Source organism: Podarcis cretensis, assembly GCF_951804945.1.
Source record: "Podarcis cretensis genome assembly, chromosome: 7".
NCBI classification, from domain to species: domain Eukaryota; kingdom Metazoa; phylum Chordata; class Lepidosauria; order Squamata; family Lacertidae; genus Podarcis; species Podarcis cretensis.
Genome location: NC_137176.1, coordinates 8,527,290 through 8,540,472, shown reverse-complemented (window position 1 = coordinate 8,540,472; position 13,183 = coordinate 8,527,290). Strand labels below are relative to the sequence as shown.

Here is a 13,183-nt window from a genome sequence, read left to right as displayed (position 1 = left end):
GGGAATATCTGTCTGTCTATCTGCTTTGTGTGCATGATGCTTCCCTCAGTTGGGGTGCTGCTCCGAGTCGGTTTTATTCAGAATATTGACACGACGTGCAATGACAAAAGTTCTTGGGGTGGTTCACAACAATAAAATACAGAAATGACACTATTTAGCTGCCCTTTATGGGCACAGGAGTCAACCCCACGGAACTCGAGACGCGTGTCTGGTGGTCACCTAGTGTCTTTTTTTGCAGGTTGGGGTTGGCAGAAAAGACACGTGTGTGCGTGCGCACGTGTGAATGAGCGAGCGAGCGCGGGGAAGGAATGTCGAAGTCCAGCCGGGCTCCCTCCCTTCGCCCTCTGACCCGGAGGATCCCTGGCCTTCCTAGCCAAGGAACACGCCACCCCCACGGCAAAGGAGGGCGGCAGTTTGCTGGGGGAAAAACGCTTATTAAAGCTGAATCAGTGGAAACATCCATTTGGGTTTTCCACTGATTGACATTTGCTCCAGTTGAGCTTTTAAGAGTGTGTTTTACAGGGAATGCTCCAGAGCAGGCTTCCTCAAACTTGCCCCCCCCCCAGATGTTTTGAGACTACAATTCCCATCCCACTGGTCCTGCTAGCTAGGAATCATGGGTGTTGTAGGCCAAAAACATCTGGAGGGCCAAGGTTGAGGAAGCCTGCTCCAGAGTTAGAAAGAGGTGCTCAGACACAGAGCTTTAAATTATGGGCTGTGCCAGGAAAGAGTGGAGGACAGATGAGTGTGGATAAACCCTAAATTATTCCAGGAAGACATTATAGAGAAGGAAAAGGGCTGCTGATTAATCCCTGGAGTCTGCTAGCCCTGTGTTTGGGCGCACAGTATCTTAGGGTGCTGGCCATCTCCTCCAGATACCTCATTCAGGGACAGGGGTATTTAGCTGTCTACTGGAATGCTTAAGCATCCACTTACGCTCAACATGCATGTTTGTAAATAAACTCAAATATTACAAAACACAAATTGAGTCTCCAGTGATTTCCTTCCAAAGGAAACCAAACCTGGGTAGGCACCACACCTGGGAACTTTCCACTGCTCAGAGAAGAGCAAATATATTGGGCTGCTGCAAACTTCCACTGAAGAAAGTCAGGAGTGTGAAACACACATTCATGGAGTCAGTGACGCAGGCATTACTGAAAATAAATGAATCTTTAGAAAAATTGAATAATGGTATTGGCAGAAATGACCGGCAGAATCCGCGACCAAGAGAAAGAGACTGTGGAAGAAGATTGGAAGAAATTCAAGATGTATCTTAAGAACTATTATAAAATTGAGGAGTGCTAAAATGCTGAGGGAAAAGAAGATGTAGAATTGCAGCGGAAAATTGTGTTTAATTTTAGGGTGGAATTGAAAAAGAGAATGAATTTTCATTTAATTGGTTAAGAAGGGTTGCTGAATAATGGTTTAAAATTAAGGATGCAAAAAGGGAAAGGTATGGGGAAGTCCGGGAAAAGAGGGTTATGGAAATAAGGTTAAGAAAATATGATTTTTTTGTGTTTGTTTTTATGTTGTTTTTGCTTATGTTAAAAATTTGGAAATTAATAAAAATTTTATTTAAAAAATAAAATAAAAAAAGGAGTGTGAAACACAAGGATGGGGATAAAACAAAATAAAAAAATTCCTTCCAGTAGCACCTTAAAGACCAACTAAGTTCTAGGTATGAGCTTTCGTGTGCATGCACACTTCTTCAGATACCTGTCTGGTCTAAATGGGAATATGTGTCTGTTTGTCTATCTGCTTTGTGTTCGTGACGTTTCCCTCAGCTTGGTTGCTGCTCCGAGTTGGTTTTATTCAGAATATTTACAGGAGGTGCAGTGAGAAACGTTCTTGGGGTGGTTCACAACAATAAAATACAGAAATACCACTATTTAGCTGCCCTTTATGGGCACGGGAGTCAACCCCACGGAACTCGAGACGCGTGTCGGGTGGTCACCTAGTGTCTTTTTTTGCAGGTTGGGGTCGGCAGAAAAGACACGTGTGCGCGCGCGCACGTGTGAATGAGCGAGCGAGCGCGGGGAAGGAATGTCGAGGTCCAGCCGGGCCCCGTCCTTTCGCCCTCTGACCCGGAGGACCCCTGGCCCTCCTAGCGAAGGAACACGCCGCCCCCGCGGCAAAGGAGGGCGGCCTTGGCGCGCGCGCGAAGCTCGGCAACCGCCGCGCGGGCCTCGGTTCCAGGCGGGACCGTTAGAGAGAGCGGGCGGGCGCGCAGGCGCAGAGCGAAGCGTCGCCATGAAACTGGTAGCGGCGGCGGCGGCGGCGCTGCTCCTCTTGGTCGCCGGCCTCGGTGAGTGAGGGCGGGCTCCCTCACGCGCATGCCCCGTTAGGGACCCGGACTGGACAAGCCTCCAGGCGCTGTTGGACTCCAACTTCCATCATCCCTGTCCTCTGGGCCTGCTAGCCAGGGCATGATGGGAGTTGTAGTCCAGAAACACCTGGGGGAGCCCAGGTTGAGAAAGGCCTGAGCACCTGTGAGCTGTCTATCACAAAATGAACACGCTGCCTGATTGTTTAGAAAAAACCCTCAAGGCGGTTTACAAAAAGATAATAACACTGAGAATAAATCACACCCTGGGTCTCCAGCTCCTTTTGGACTACATTTCCCATCATTCCTGACCACTGGTCTTGCTAGCTAGGGATGATGGGAGTTGTAGTGCAAAAACAGCTGGAGACCCAAGGTTGGGAAACACTGCTTTAAAACATACAAAAGTTAATATACTAAAACGGGTTGCCTCAACTTTCTAAGCGTCTCTGAGCAGGAACGCTTTTGGCAGACGCCTGCTTGATCTCAAGAGGCAGGGAGTTCCCAAGGGCAGGTGCTGCCAAATGAAACAAACGATCAGGCGCTGAACAATACCTGGCACCAACTCCACCCGTGATAACGGCCCCCTGGGCACAAGTGGGGCAGGTTTTGCAGGTAAACGGGTCCCTATCTGAAGAAGTGTGCATGCACACAAAAGCTCATACCAAGAACAAACTTTGTTGGTCTCTAAGATGCTACTAGGGGACGCAGGTGGCGCTGTGGGTTAAAGCCTCAGCGCCTAGGACTTGCCGATTGAAAGGTCGGCGGTTCGAATCCCTGCGGCGGGGTGCGCTCCCGCTGCTTGGTCCCAGCACCTGCCAACCTAGCAGTTCGAAAGCACCTCCGGGTGCAAGTAGATAAATAGGGACCGCTTACCAGCGGGAAGGTAAACGGCGTTTCCGTGTGCGGCTCTGGCTCGCCAGAGCAGCGATGTCACGCTGGCCACGTGACCCGGAAGTGTCTCCGGACAGCGCTGGCCCCTGGCCTCTTAAGTGAGATGGGCGCACAACCCCAGAGTCTGTCAAGACTGGCCCGTACGGGCAGGGGTACCTTTACCTTTACCTTTAAGATGCTACTGGACAATTTTATTATTTTTTATATATATTTCTACTCAGTCCCGAGGGAAGCCCCACACAGAACACAGAACACATAGGCATCCTAATAGAGATTGGGTACAGCAGATTGTTTAAGGCAGACGTGGATATCTAGTTCAGTGTTTCCCAACCTTTTTTGGGCAAAGGCATACTTGTTTCATGAAAAAAATCTCGAGGCACACCACCATTAGAAAATGTTTAAAAAATTAACTCTGTGCCTATATTGACTATATATAAAGTAACTCTCTTTAATAGGAATCAAATAAACACAAAGAAAGTATTTTATAATTACTTTATTATGAAATAGTAAGTAAACAGAAATATGAAAAATTATAAAATACTTTATTCAGTGCGCCTTTTGTCCCTCTCCTCGAAATGCTCCAACTCAATGTTCCTCCGCGGGCTGGCCATTGGAGAGCCGTGTCGCCCACACCGCAGCCCAATACAATATGAACCCTCCCCTCGCAAGCGGCAACCCCTCCACACTCCCCACCTTAAGCCTCCACACGCGCCCTGCCCAAAGAGATGCCCGCGCGCACGCGAGGGGATCCTTTACCTCAGCATCCCGCCAAAAAAAAGAGGGCGGGAGACTGCGGTCCCTCAGAGGCTGGGCGTTAGGAAGAAGCAGCCGCCTTCATCCAAGCAGGAGCAGCAGCAGCTGTAGCTGTAGTAGCGCCAAGCTGTGCCGGGGACTCCGTGCCCATGAGGGGAGGGAGGGGAGAGAGAGGAGAGGCAGCAGGTCGCCCTCTTAAGTCACGCGCGCGCAGGCACCACCACGCATCCCTCGCGCCCTCTCGCAGAGCCCCTGCTCAGCACCTCCCGCCTCGGGGACGCCCGTCATGAGCCGCTGAGAGGCCGCCAAGCCTCCAGGCTGCTCCCATTCAGCCTTAGGCGCACGCCCGCCTCAGGAAAAGCGGTGCTGGGAGGCGGAGAGAGAGAGAGAGAGGACGCCGCTGGCCGCGTCCCACCCTCAGTCAGTCGGCTCGGAGCTACTGAGGAGAGGGAGGTGGGGACGACGGCGCGTCTGTTCCGCTCGGGGCCAGCGCGCCCCCGCCCCCCTCTCCAGAATCCCCAACTAAATACGATGCGCTAAGGGAGGGGGGAGAACCCACCCACAAAGAGGACGCCTTTCTGCAGGGCGCCTAAGGCCTCTCGCCGCCCGACTCGCCCGCCTCCCTCCCACGGCACACCAGGCAACGTCTCGCGGCACACTAGTGTGCCGCGGAACACCGGTTGGGAAACACTGATCTAGTTGTCTAGGAAGAGGGGTCAACCTCAGTGTGGAGGAAATGTCCTTTAAAATCTGTCTCTGCCTTGAAACATAGGAACCTAGGAAGCTGCCTTAACCGAGTCAAACCATTGGTCCATGTAGCTCAGTATTGTCCACACTGACTGGCAGCAGCTCTTCCGGATTTCAGGCAATAATCTCTCCCAATCCTACCTGAAAATGTCAGGGATTGAACCTACCCCTGGCCCAGGGCCCTTCTCCCTTAAGGGAAAAGTAGCACTTGTTGTTGTTGTTTAGTCGTGTCCGACTCTTCGTGACCCCGTGGACCAGAGCACGCCAGGCACTCCTGTCCAGTGGCGTAGCGTGGGTTGTCAGCACCTGGGGCAAGGCAAGTAATTTGTGCCCCCTAACTCGGGGCAAGGCAAGTAATTTGCGCCCCTAACCCCTAACCTGCCGCCGCTGCCAGCTTCTTCTTGCTGCTGCCTGGGCTGGTCGGGTGTAGTTCTCTCCCGCGCTCAGCGCTGCGCTGGGTGGCCGCTGCACTGTCCCTCCCCCAGATAGTCCCTCCCTCCCTCACTCTCTCTCCGCTCCGCACCGCAACGCACACCTGGCACCCTCCCCCTCCACAGTGGGTGGCGACCCGGAAGCTCGGATCAATTCGCACAGCCAGCACTGCAGTGAGAGAGAGTGAGTGATCCAGGTAGGGGCAGAGAGCTGTGAGTGCGAGCGCGCCCCCCCCCAAATGTTGCGCCCGGTGCGGCTGGCCCCCCCTGCACCCCCCACACTACGCCACTGCTCCTGTCTTCCACTGCCTCCCACAGTTTGGTCAAACTCATGCTGGTAGCTTCGAGAACACTGTCCAACCATCTCGTCCTCTGTCGTCCCCTTCTCCTTGTGCCCTCCATCTTCCCCAACATCAGGGTCTTTTCCAGGGAGTCTTCTCTTCTCATGAGGTGGCCAAAGTATTGGAGCCTCAGCTTCAGGATCTGTCCTTCCAGTGAGCACTCAGGGCTGATTTCCTTCAGAATGGATGTTTGATCTCCTCCAGCACCATAATTCAAAAGCATCAATTCTTCGGCAATCAGCCTTCTTTATGGTCCAGCTCTCACTTCCATACATTGCTACTGGGAAAACCATAGCTTTAACTATACGGACCTTTGTTGGCAAAGTAGCACTTAAAATAGTGCAAAAATGGTATCTCACACCAGTACAATCCCCCCATTTTCATTACTCCTGCTCACCAAACTGTTGTGGGGAGTTAGGCTCATATCAACACATATTTGAGGTGGGAAAGTTCTGGGAGGAAAGTATTTGTCAAAATAGATCTCAAAATGTCCAGAGCTGATGCTCCTCAAGTCTTCTCATGGGCGATGTTGTTAATGTACGGCTCAAACCTCTAAGTTCTCTTTTAATAGTGGCTCATAATGGGATACTAGAAGAAGTTGTAGGGTGCATCTCTGACAAATTAGTACAATAAAATATGGCAAATAGCACTTGTGGGGAAATCGACACGAATAAAATTGGCATAAGGTTTGAAACATAAATTCTCTTGAAACAGGTTGGTATAGCTTTGTTATGCATATGGCTAGAAATGAAAGCGGTCTAAAAGTTTTTGGTTAATGAATCTTGGAACAAGAAGGTGATAAATTGAAATTGCAGAGTTTTGAGAAATTAAAAGATAAAATGCGAGACTGGCTTCATTACCATCAGATAATGGAGGCTTTTAAACTGGACAGGAAAATTGGCTTCCAGATGGAAAAATCAAAACTGGAAATAGAATTGTTAGATAACTTGTATAACTTGCTGTTGAAATGGAATACTCAAGATGAAACGGTTAAATCTGCTATGATTAAATGGGCACAGGATGTTGGACATAACATTATGTTGGCTGACTGGGAACAGTTATGGACCACAGGTATGAAATTTACGACATGTAATGCCTTAAGAGAGAATATTATGAAAATGATATACAGGTGGTACATAACCCCAGTCAAGCTTGCAAAAATTTATCACTTGCCTGATAATAAATGTTGGAAATGTAAAGAAACTGAAGGTACATTTTCTCACCTTTGGTGGACATGCCCAAAGATTAAGGCCTTCTGGGAAATGATCTATAATGAACTGAAAAAGGTATATAAATATACCTTCCTTAAGAAACCAGAGGCCTTTCTTCTGGGCATGGTCGGCCAATTGGTGTTAAAGAAAGATAGAACTTTTTTTATGTATGCAACAACAGCAGCAAGAATACTCATTGCGAAGTACTGGAAGACGCAAGATCTACCCACTCTGGAAGAATGGCAGATGAAGGAGATAGACTATATGGGACTGGCAGAAATGACTGGCAGAATCCAAGACCAGGGAAAAGAGACAGTGAAGGAAGATTGGAAGAAATTCAAAGACTATCTGCAGAGGCATTATAAAATTAATGGACATTAGTGTGATGTTGGATAAAAATTAAGTGGTTACCAGCTGTAATGTAGAGGTTGAGCAATAAGTTACGATAAGTTATAACAAGTTATAATAAGGATTTGCTGAATTAAGAATTTGAACGGGAATACAAAAGGGGGAGGTGAGAGGAGGTCTGGGAAATAAGTTAATGGAAATGAGTAATGGAAACTACATTTGTTTTAACTGTTCTTTTTTTGTTTTTGTATTTTTGTGTTTTTATTATTTCTTTTTTTGTGTATGTTTATTTTTTGTATTAATTGGAAACTTTAATAAATATCATTTTTTAAAAAAAGTTTTTGGTTAATGAACTGTTTATTGCTTTCTATACAAATGGTAGTCTGGGATAAGAACTTATTGTGTTATTTGGATATTATTTTGGATGTATTGCCTTCTGGGTTAGGGTGGGATATTTTATTACTTGTGTACAATGTCATTATATGTTGTAAGAATTTAATAAATGGGGAAAAATAGAAAAAAGAAGAATGGTACTGATAAAGGCACAAGGGTTTGTCTTTCCTACGTCTCTATTCAGTTAGCAATCCTAATTTATATGACATAAATGTATATAGAATTTCTAGAGAGACAGGCCCCTGCTCCCAAGCAGGCTGCAATATACTCTAAGGACCTCTCCAGACTAGTTTGTTGTGGGTGTAACCTGCCACATATCATTAAGGGTGTTTCCAGACTCACTGTTTCCATGTGGGATTCAGCCATTTCTCAGCGAATTCAGAATGTGCAACTGAATGTGATTGGATGTTATTCTTAGGTGTCTTACAGTGCTGTGACATTTGCGCCTTATAGACATTAAATGGTGATTAACTTCTTGGCATTTTTCTTCTTCTCCAGATTGTCAAACCTTTTTGGATATCACAATTCCAAAGAAAATTCCATCCAACATGACTGAAGATGGTCTAGGAGAAGATGAGGTATTTGGAATTAAGAAATATACTTATTCAAAAGTTTATGCTATGGAGTGAACATCTACTCAGTGGATGATATTTTGCACAGTGATTCCCAAGCTTGCTTCCCATGGGAGTCAACTAGATACCTCTGGGAAACGCACAAACAGGGGACATGTTCCACACCTGGGGTCCTCCAGGTGAGTGAATGAGCAGAGATCCTCATGTGTGCACTCTACAGTTGTGCATAAGAATCTTTGGCTCCAACCACCTCCAGACACTCACACAGGACCTTCACCACCTTCACTGGTTCCGATTTGAAAGAGATATAGAGCTGGGTATGATCTGCATACTGGTGAACACTCAGCCCAAACCCCCTGATGATCTCTCCCAGCGGCTTCATGTAGATGTTAAAAAGCATGGGGGAGAGAGCAGGGAACCCTGAGACACCCCACAAGTGAGAGCCCAGGGGTCTGAACACTCATCCCCCAAAACCACTTTCTGGACATGGCCCAGGAGGAAGGAGCGGAACCACTGTATAGCAATGCCCCTAGCTCCCAGCTCCTCTAGATGGTCCAGAAGGATGTTATGGTTGATGGTATCTGCTGAGAGATCCAGCAGAACTAGGAAACAGCTTTCACCTTTGTCCATAGCCCACCAGAGATCACCAACCAGCATAACCAAGATGGTTTCAGTTGCATGATGAGGCCTGAATCCCGATTGGAAGGGATCCAAATGGTCCACATCCTCCAGGCGTGCCTGGAGTTGTTCAGCAACTCGACTAGACAGGACTCTAGCACTCTCCCTCCCTGGCCTTGCTCCCATGGTGTAGTCTACCTCTTCCAAATCTGAGCGACTTTATCTGCAAAAAAGCCTTTGCAAAATCGTTTCAGGAGATCTTGGGGTCTTTATCAGGGCCTGATGACAAAGGTGGTTCTGTTAAATTATGAACCACCTGAAAGAGTCTCCTTCTGCTATTTTCTGCAGATGCAATAGAGGCGGTGAAGGAAGTCCTCTTCACCATCGCCACTTGGTAGGCTCAACGTTGAGCTCTAACCCGTGTCTGGTCTGATTCAAAATGAGGTTTCTGCCACCAGCGCTGTAGCTGTCTCAGTGATTGTTTCATCGCCCTCAGCTCCGGGGAGAATCACGGGGCTGTCTGGGCTTCATGCAATCAGAGAGGGCACTTCGAACCAGACAGTCGACAGCCCTGGCTCAGCCAATTGCTGGGCAGCAGCAACAGCATCAATCCTTAAGAGCCCGGCCCCAAGCCAGGTGGAAAGAGGCAAGGCACGGCCCTTCGGGCTCTTCTCAGGCAGTCCTGCTGAGATAAAGAGGCTCAGCCAATCCCTGCCATAGCTTTTCTGCCATCATCAAATACATTTCAATAGAGACTGTTCATTTCATTTCATAAAAATACTGTTTCAACATACTCTTCTGATTGATTGTTTTGTTTTGTTTTGTCCAGAGCACACAGACTTACATTATTACAATAAAAAAGAAGACGTACATAATTCACCTGCAGCAACAGTAAGTGACCCCCTAGTCTTAACCCTTTGGCTTCTGCTTGTGGGATGTAAAGGTGCAGCCAGGTGCGACATTCCGACAGAGGACTGACGGCCTCCATGTTCTAACCAGTTGCTGTGACAACCAGTTCGTCGGTTGCTGGTAGTTTTGAAAGATATCTGCTCAGTTGCAGTCTCCTCAGGACCAACTTCCCTCTGGTATAGTTTATTTGGCGCTGTGGGTTAAAGCCTCAGCGCCTAGGGCTTGCCGATCGAAAGGTCGGCGGTTCGAATCCCTGCGGCGGGGTGCGCTCCCGCTGCTCGGTCCTAGCGCCTGCCAACCTAGCAGTTCGAAAGCACCTCCGGGTGCAAGTAGATAAATAGGGACCGCTTACCAGCGGGAAGGTAAACGGCGTTTCCGTGTGCGGCTCTGGCTCGCCAGAGCAGCGATGTCACGCTGGCCACGTGACCCGGAAGTGTCTCCGGACAGCGCTGGCCCCTGGCCTCTTGAGTGAGATGGGCGCACAACCCCAGAGTCTGTCAAGACTGGCCCGTACGGGCAGGGGTACCTTTACCTTTACCTATGTAACCTCAGCCTGCCTTCAGGTCCAGTTCTGTAAACCTGAATGAATCTGAGAGTAAAATAGTGTTATTTTTAACCAGGAAGGGATCTTTATTAGTAGAACTCAGATGAGCCAGCAACAAGCTGATCGCTGCATAAACTTATAAAGGGGATTCTTTAACTCTGCTAAAGTAAACCTTCCCACAATGGGGAGGCTGTAGCTCAGTGGCAGAGCATGGGCTGTGCATGGCGAAGGTCCCAAGTTCAGTCTCCAGTGTCTCTAGGCAGAGACCCCGTCTGAAACCCTGGAGAATCATGGCTTGTCTTAGCGTGAAACATGGCCCAGGCCACTTACTAATCTGCTCCTGATTTTGATTTCAGGCGTCCATAATGGCTAGCTCCAGAAGGTGATCAGATTGGGCCTTTTCTAGTCCACTACTACCTCAACAGGGCCACTGGTCTTATTTTGCTCAGAACTGTCCAGCAGGTCAGAGGAAGTGAGAATACTCAGTTTACGCACCATGCCTGCTCTAGACAAAAGCGCCCCACAAAATATTTATTTGTTTATTTCTTAGGAAGCATATTACCCAAACTCTTCAGAAGCAAGCTCCTGGAATGGGTTACAAGGGATCAAAGAAGCCCAGTATTAGTATTAGTAGTAGTAGTGGTCGTAGTAAAACAATAAAAAATGACAACACATACATAACAATGGAACTTCCCAAGAAACCAGCATGGTGGAAAAAATTCCAGGAATGATCAAAAATGGATGAATCTAATAGGCACTGAAAGGAAAAGAGAGATGACATGCTAGAAGCCTCCTTGGAGAGGGAAACTGATAAGGCTGCAGGCGCCATGAGGCGGTAAGGGGTACTGAGAGGAAGGCCTAAAGTTCATGTGAGATTCTGCCCCCCCCCCCAATTCTGGAGCCAGCCTGGATTATGATTTATATTGTTATTCCTATTTCTGTCTTTAAACACCAGCTTCCAAAATGTCATTCCACAATTCCAAGATGCTGTTATGCTTTAGTGTGACCTGGAAACAGAAGTCAGGAGAAGACTATGTGGACACCAACTAATTTAATTTATTCTTTTTCCTTAAAAATAATAATACATGTTTTATTAGTTTCATATAAAACAAATATAATAATAGCAATAAAGAAATAACACTCAGGCTACATTGCTTATTAATTGCCAAGGACACCAAAAGTAAATAAAATATTTAGTTCAACACCCCCTATGGTGTCTCTTGAGAACAACCCTTGGATTTCCTCTATGGAAATTAATGGTTACCATTCAATTCAGTGGGAGGAAAAGCAAACCACTGCAAAGGGAGAGAGCATTGTGGTGAGAACAACCTTCCCTCCATTCCCTGACACTGTGTAATCATAGAATCATGGAATTGTTGAGTTGGATGGGACCCTTGGGTCATCTAGTGCAACTGCTTGCAATGCAGGGATCTCAGCTACAGCATCCACGACAGAGGGCAATTCACCCTCTGCTTAGAAACCCCCAATGAGAGAGAGCCCACAACCTTCCAAGGTGATCTGGGCCTCACTTATGGGAAGCACTGCAGTAAAGAGCTCGGCCTCCATCATTGTGATAGGCAGTTTGCTACTAGTATTTATGAATGCCGTACCTCTCCACTTAGCACTGCCAGCATATTTCAGAAGCATCCCCTGTTTCTGTTCCTCAGCTTGCTAGCTGACAAAGACAAAGTGCAGCGTTCTAGGGGATCTTCACTAGTTTCCTCTTCAACCCAACCCTGTGAGACTTTTCCCAGAGGGAAGTCAGTGATTCTTTTTGCAGTGCCAACGTAAATATCATTTTGTTGTTTTCTTCACAGAACATTTTTGCCCAATGACTTTTGGGTTTATACGTACAACCGAGGAGGCTTTGTTAATCCCAGTTCCCCACATATTCAGGTAAAGGTTCTTTGGATGTCATTTCAGACATTTATTGATTGATTTTAAGTGTTTGTACACCACTTGTCAGATGCATCACCTCCCAAAGCTGTGTACAGAATTTTGAGGCAATACAATATTGTTATGAGTGTGTGGGGTACCATGACTCTCCTAAATTCCTGCATGCAAGATTCTGCCCCACCCCCCAAATAAGCAGTGTAAAATACAGGCTAACCCTGTTTTCCCCCGATGGAGAATTCCCTGGCAGATAAGTCATTAAGAAACAAAGACTGCAAAGCAGAGGCTGTGTCAGCTGCAAAGGGGCTATAGTTAGCAAAGACAATGCCAGAGTTGGGCAGTAGAAATTTCAGAATTACCTTGGGCCTGAAGTAAGCAAATAGAAAGGAAGTGTTGGTTTTGCAAACTTGAAGGCGGCGGGGAGCGGGGCAGGGGGTGGGGAGATGCCAGAGCATGAAGTGAGTGCGAGGAAAATCCTCTCCAAGCAGAAGGGTGGCAAGCAGAAGGGAGATATGCAGAGATATGCAGATATGGCTGAGGTCTCTTTAAAATCTGAGACACAAGAGATCCTCTTGGGGTGTAATGCTGGGATTCCCACCCATCTAGAATCAGGTTGTATGTATGTGTAAATAAACCATATACAGTGGTGCCTCGCAAGACGAAATTAATCCGTTCCGCGAGTCTCTTCGTCTAGCGGTTTTTTCGTCTTGCGAAGCATGCCCATTGACGGCTTAGCGGCTTAGCGCTATTAGCGGCTTAGCGGCTTTTAGCGGCTTAGCGGCTTAGCGGATCAGCTGATAAGCGGCTTAGCGGCTTAGAAAAAGGGGGGGAGGGGAAAAAACCCGCAGGAACTCGCAAGACATAGGGAAATTCGTTTTGCGAAGCGCCTCCAAAACGGAAAACCCTTTCGTCTAGTGGGTTTTCCGTCTTGCGAGGCATTCGTCTTGCGGGGCACCACTGTATCATAAAGACACCCCATTCTCCACTGTGCCTCATTCCCAAAAGGAAACCCAGACCCTGGGTTACAGTGTGCCTGCAACCCCTGCAATATCACACTGCTCATGGAGATTGGGGTGGCGTGTAACAATAAAGATTTAACTTCACCACAGAAGAAGATGGTGGGGAAAGGGCATTTTGAGATCAGATAAACCCTTCAGTCTAAACTTTGCAAAAAGCCTGGGGGCAAGTAAAAGTAAAAATATGCATATG

The 13,183-nt window shown here is 47.5% G+C and overlaps 1 protein-coding gene across 1 annotated transcript in view; it reads left to right on the top strand.

Moving 5' to 3' along the window:
• The first annotated feature begins 2,248 nt into the window (after positions 1-2,248).
• The window catches only part of LOC307219959 (disintegrin and metalloproteinase domain-containing protein 2-like), a 43,563-nt gene continuing 32,628 nt past the window's right edge, over positions 2,249-13,183 (top strand). Inside the window, exons 1-4 of the mRNA XM_079983544.1 lie at positions 2,249-2,305; positions 7,937-8,016; positions 9,458-9,519; positions 11,899-11,977. Of these exons, the coding sequence (XP_079839670.1) occupies positions 2,251-2,305; positions 7,937-8,016; positions 9,458-9,519; positions 11,899-11,977 (276 nt within the window). The 5' untranslated portion in view covers positions 2,249-2,250. The remainder of the gene's footprint in view (positions 2,306-7,936; positions 8,017-9,457; positions 9,520-11,898; positions 11,978-13,183) is intronic.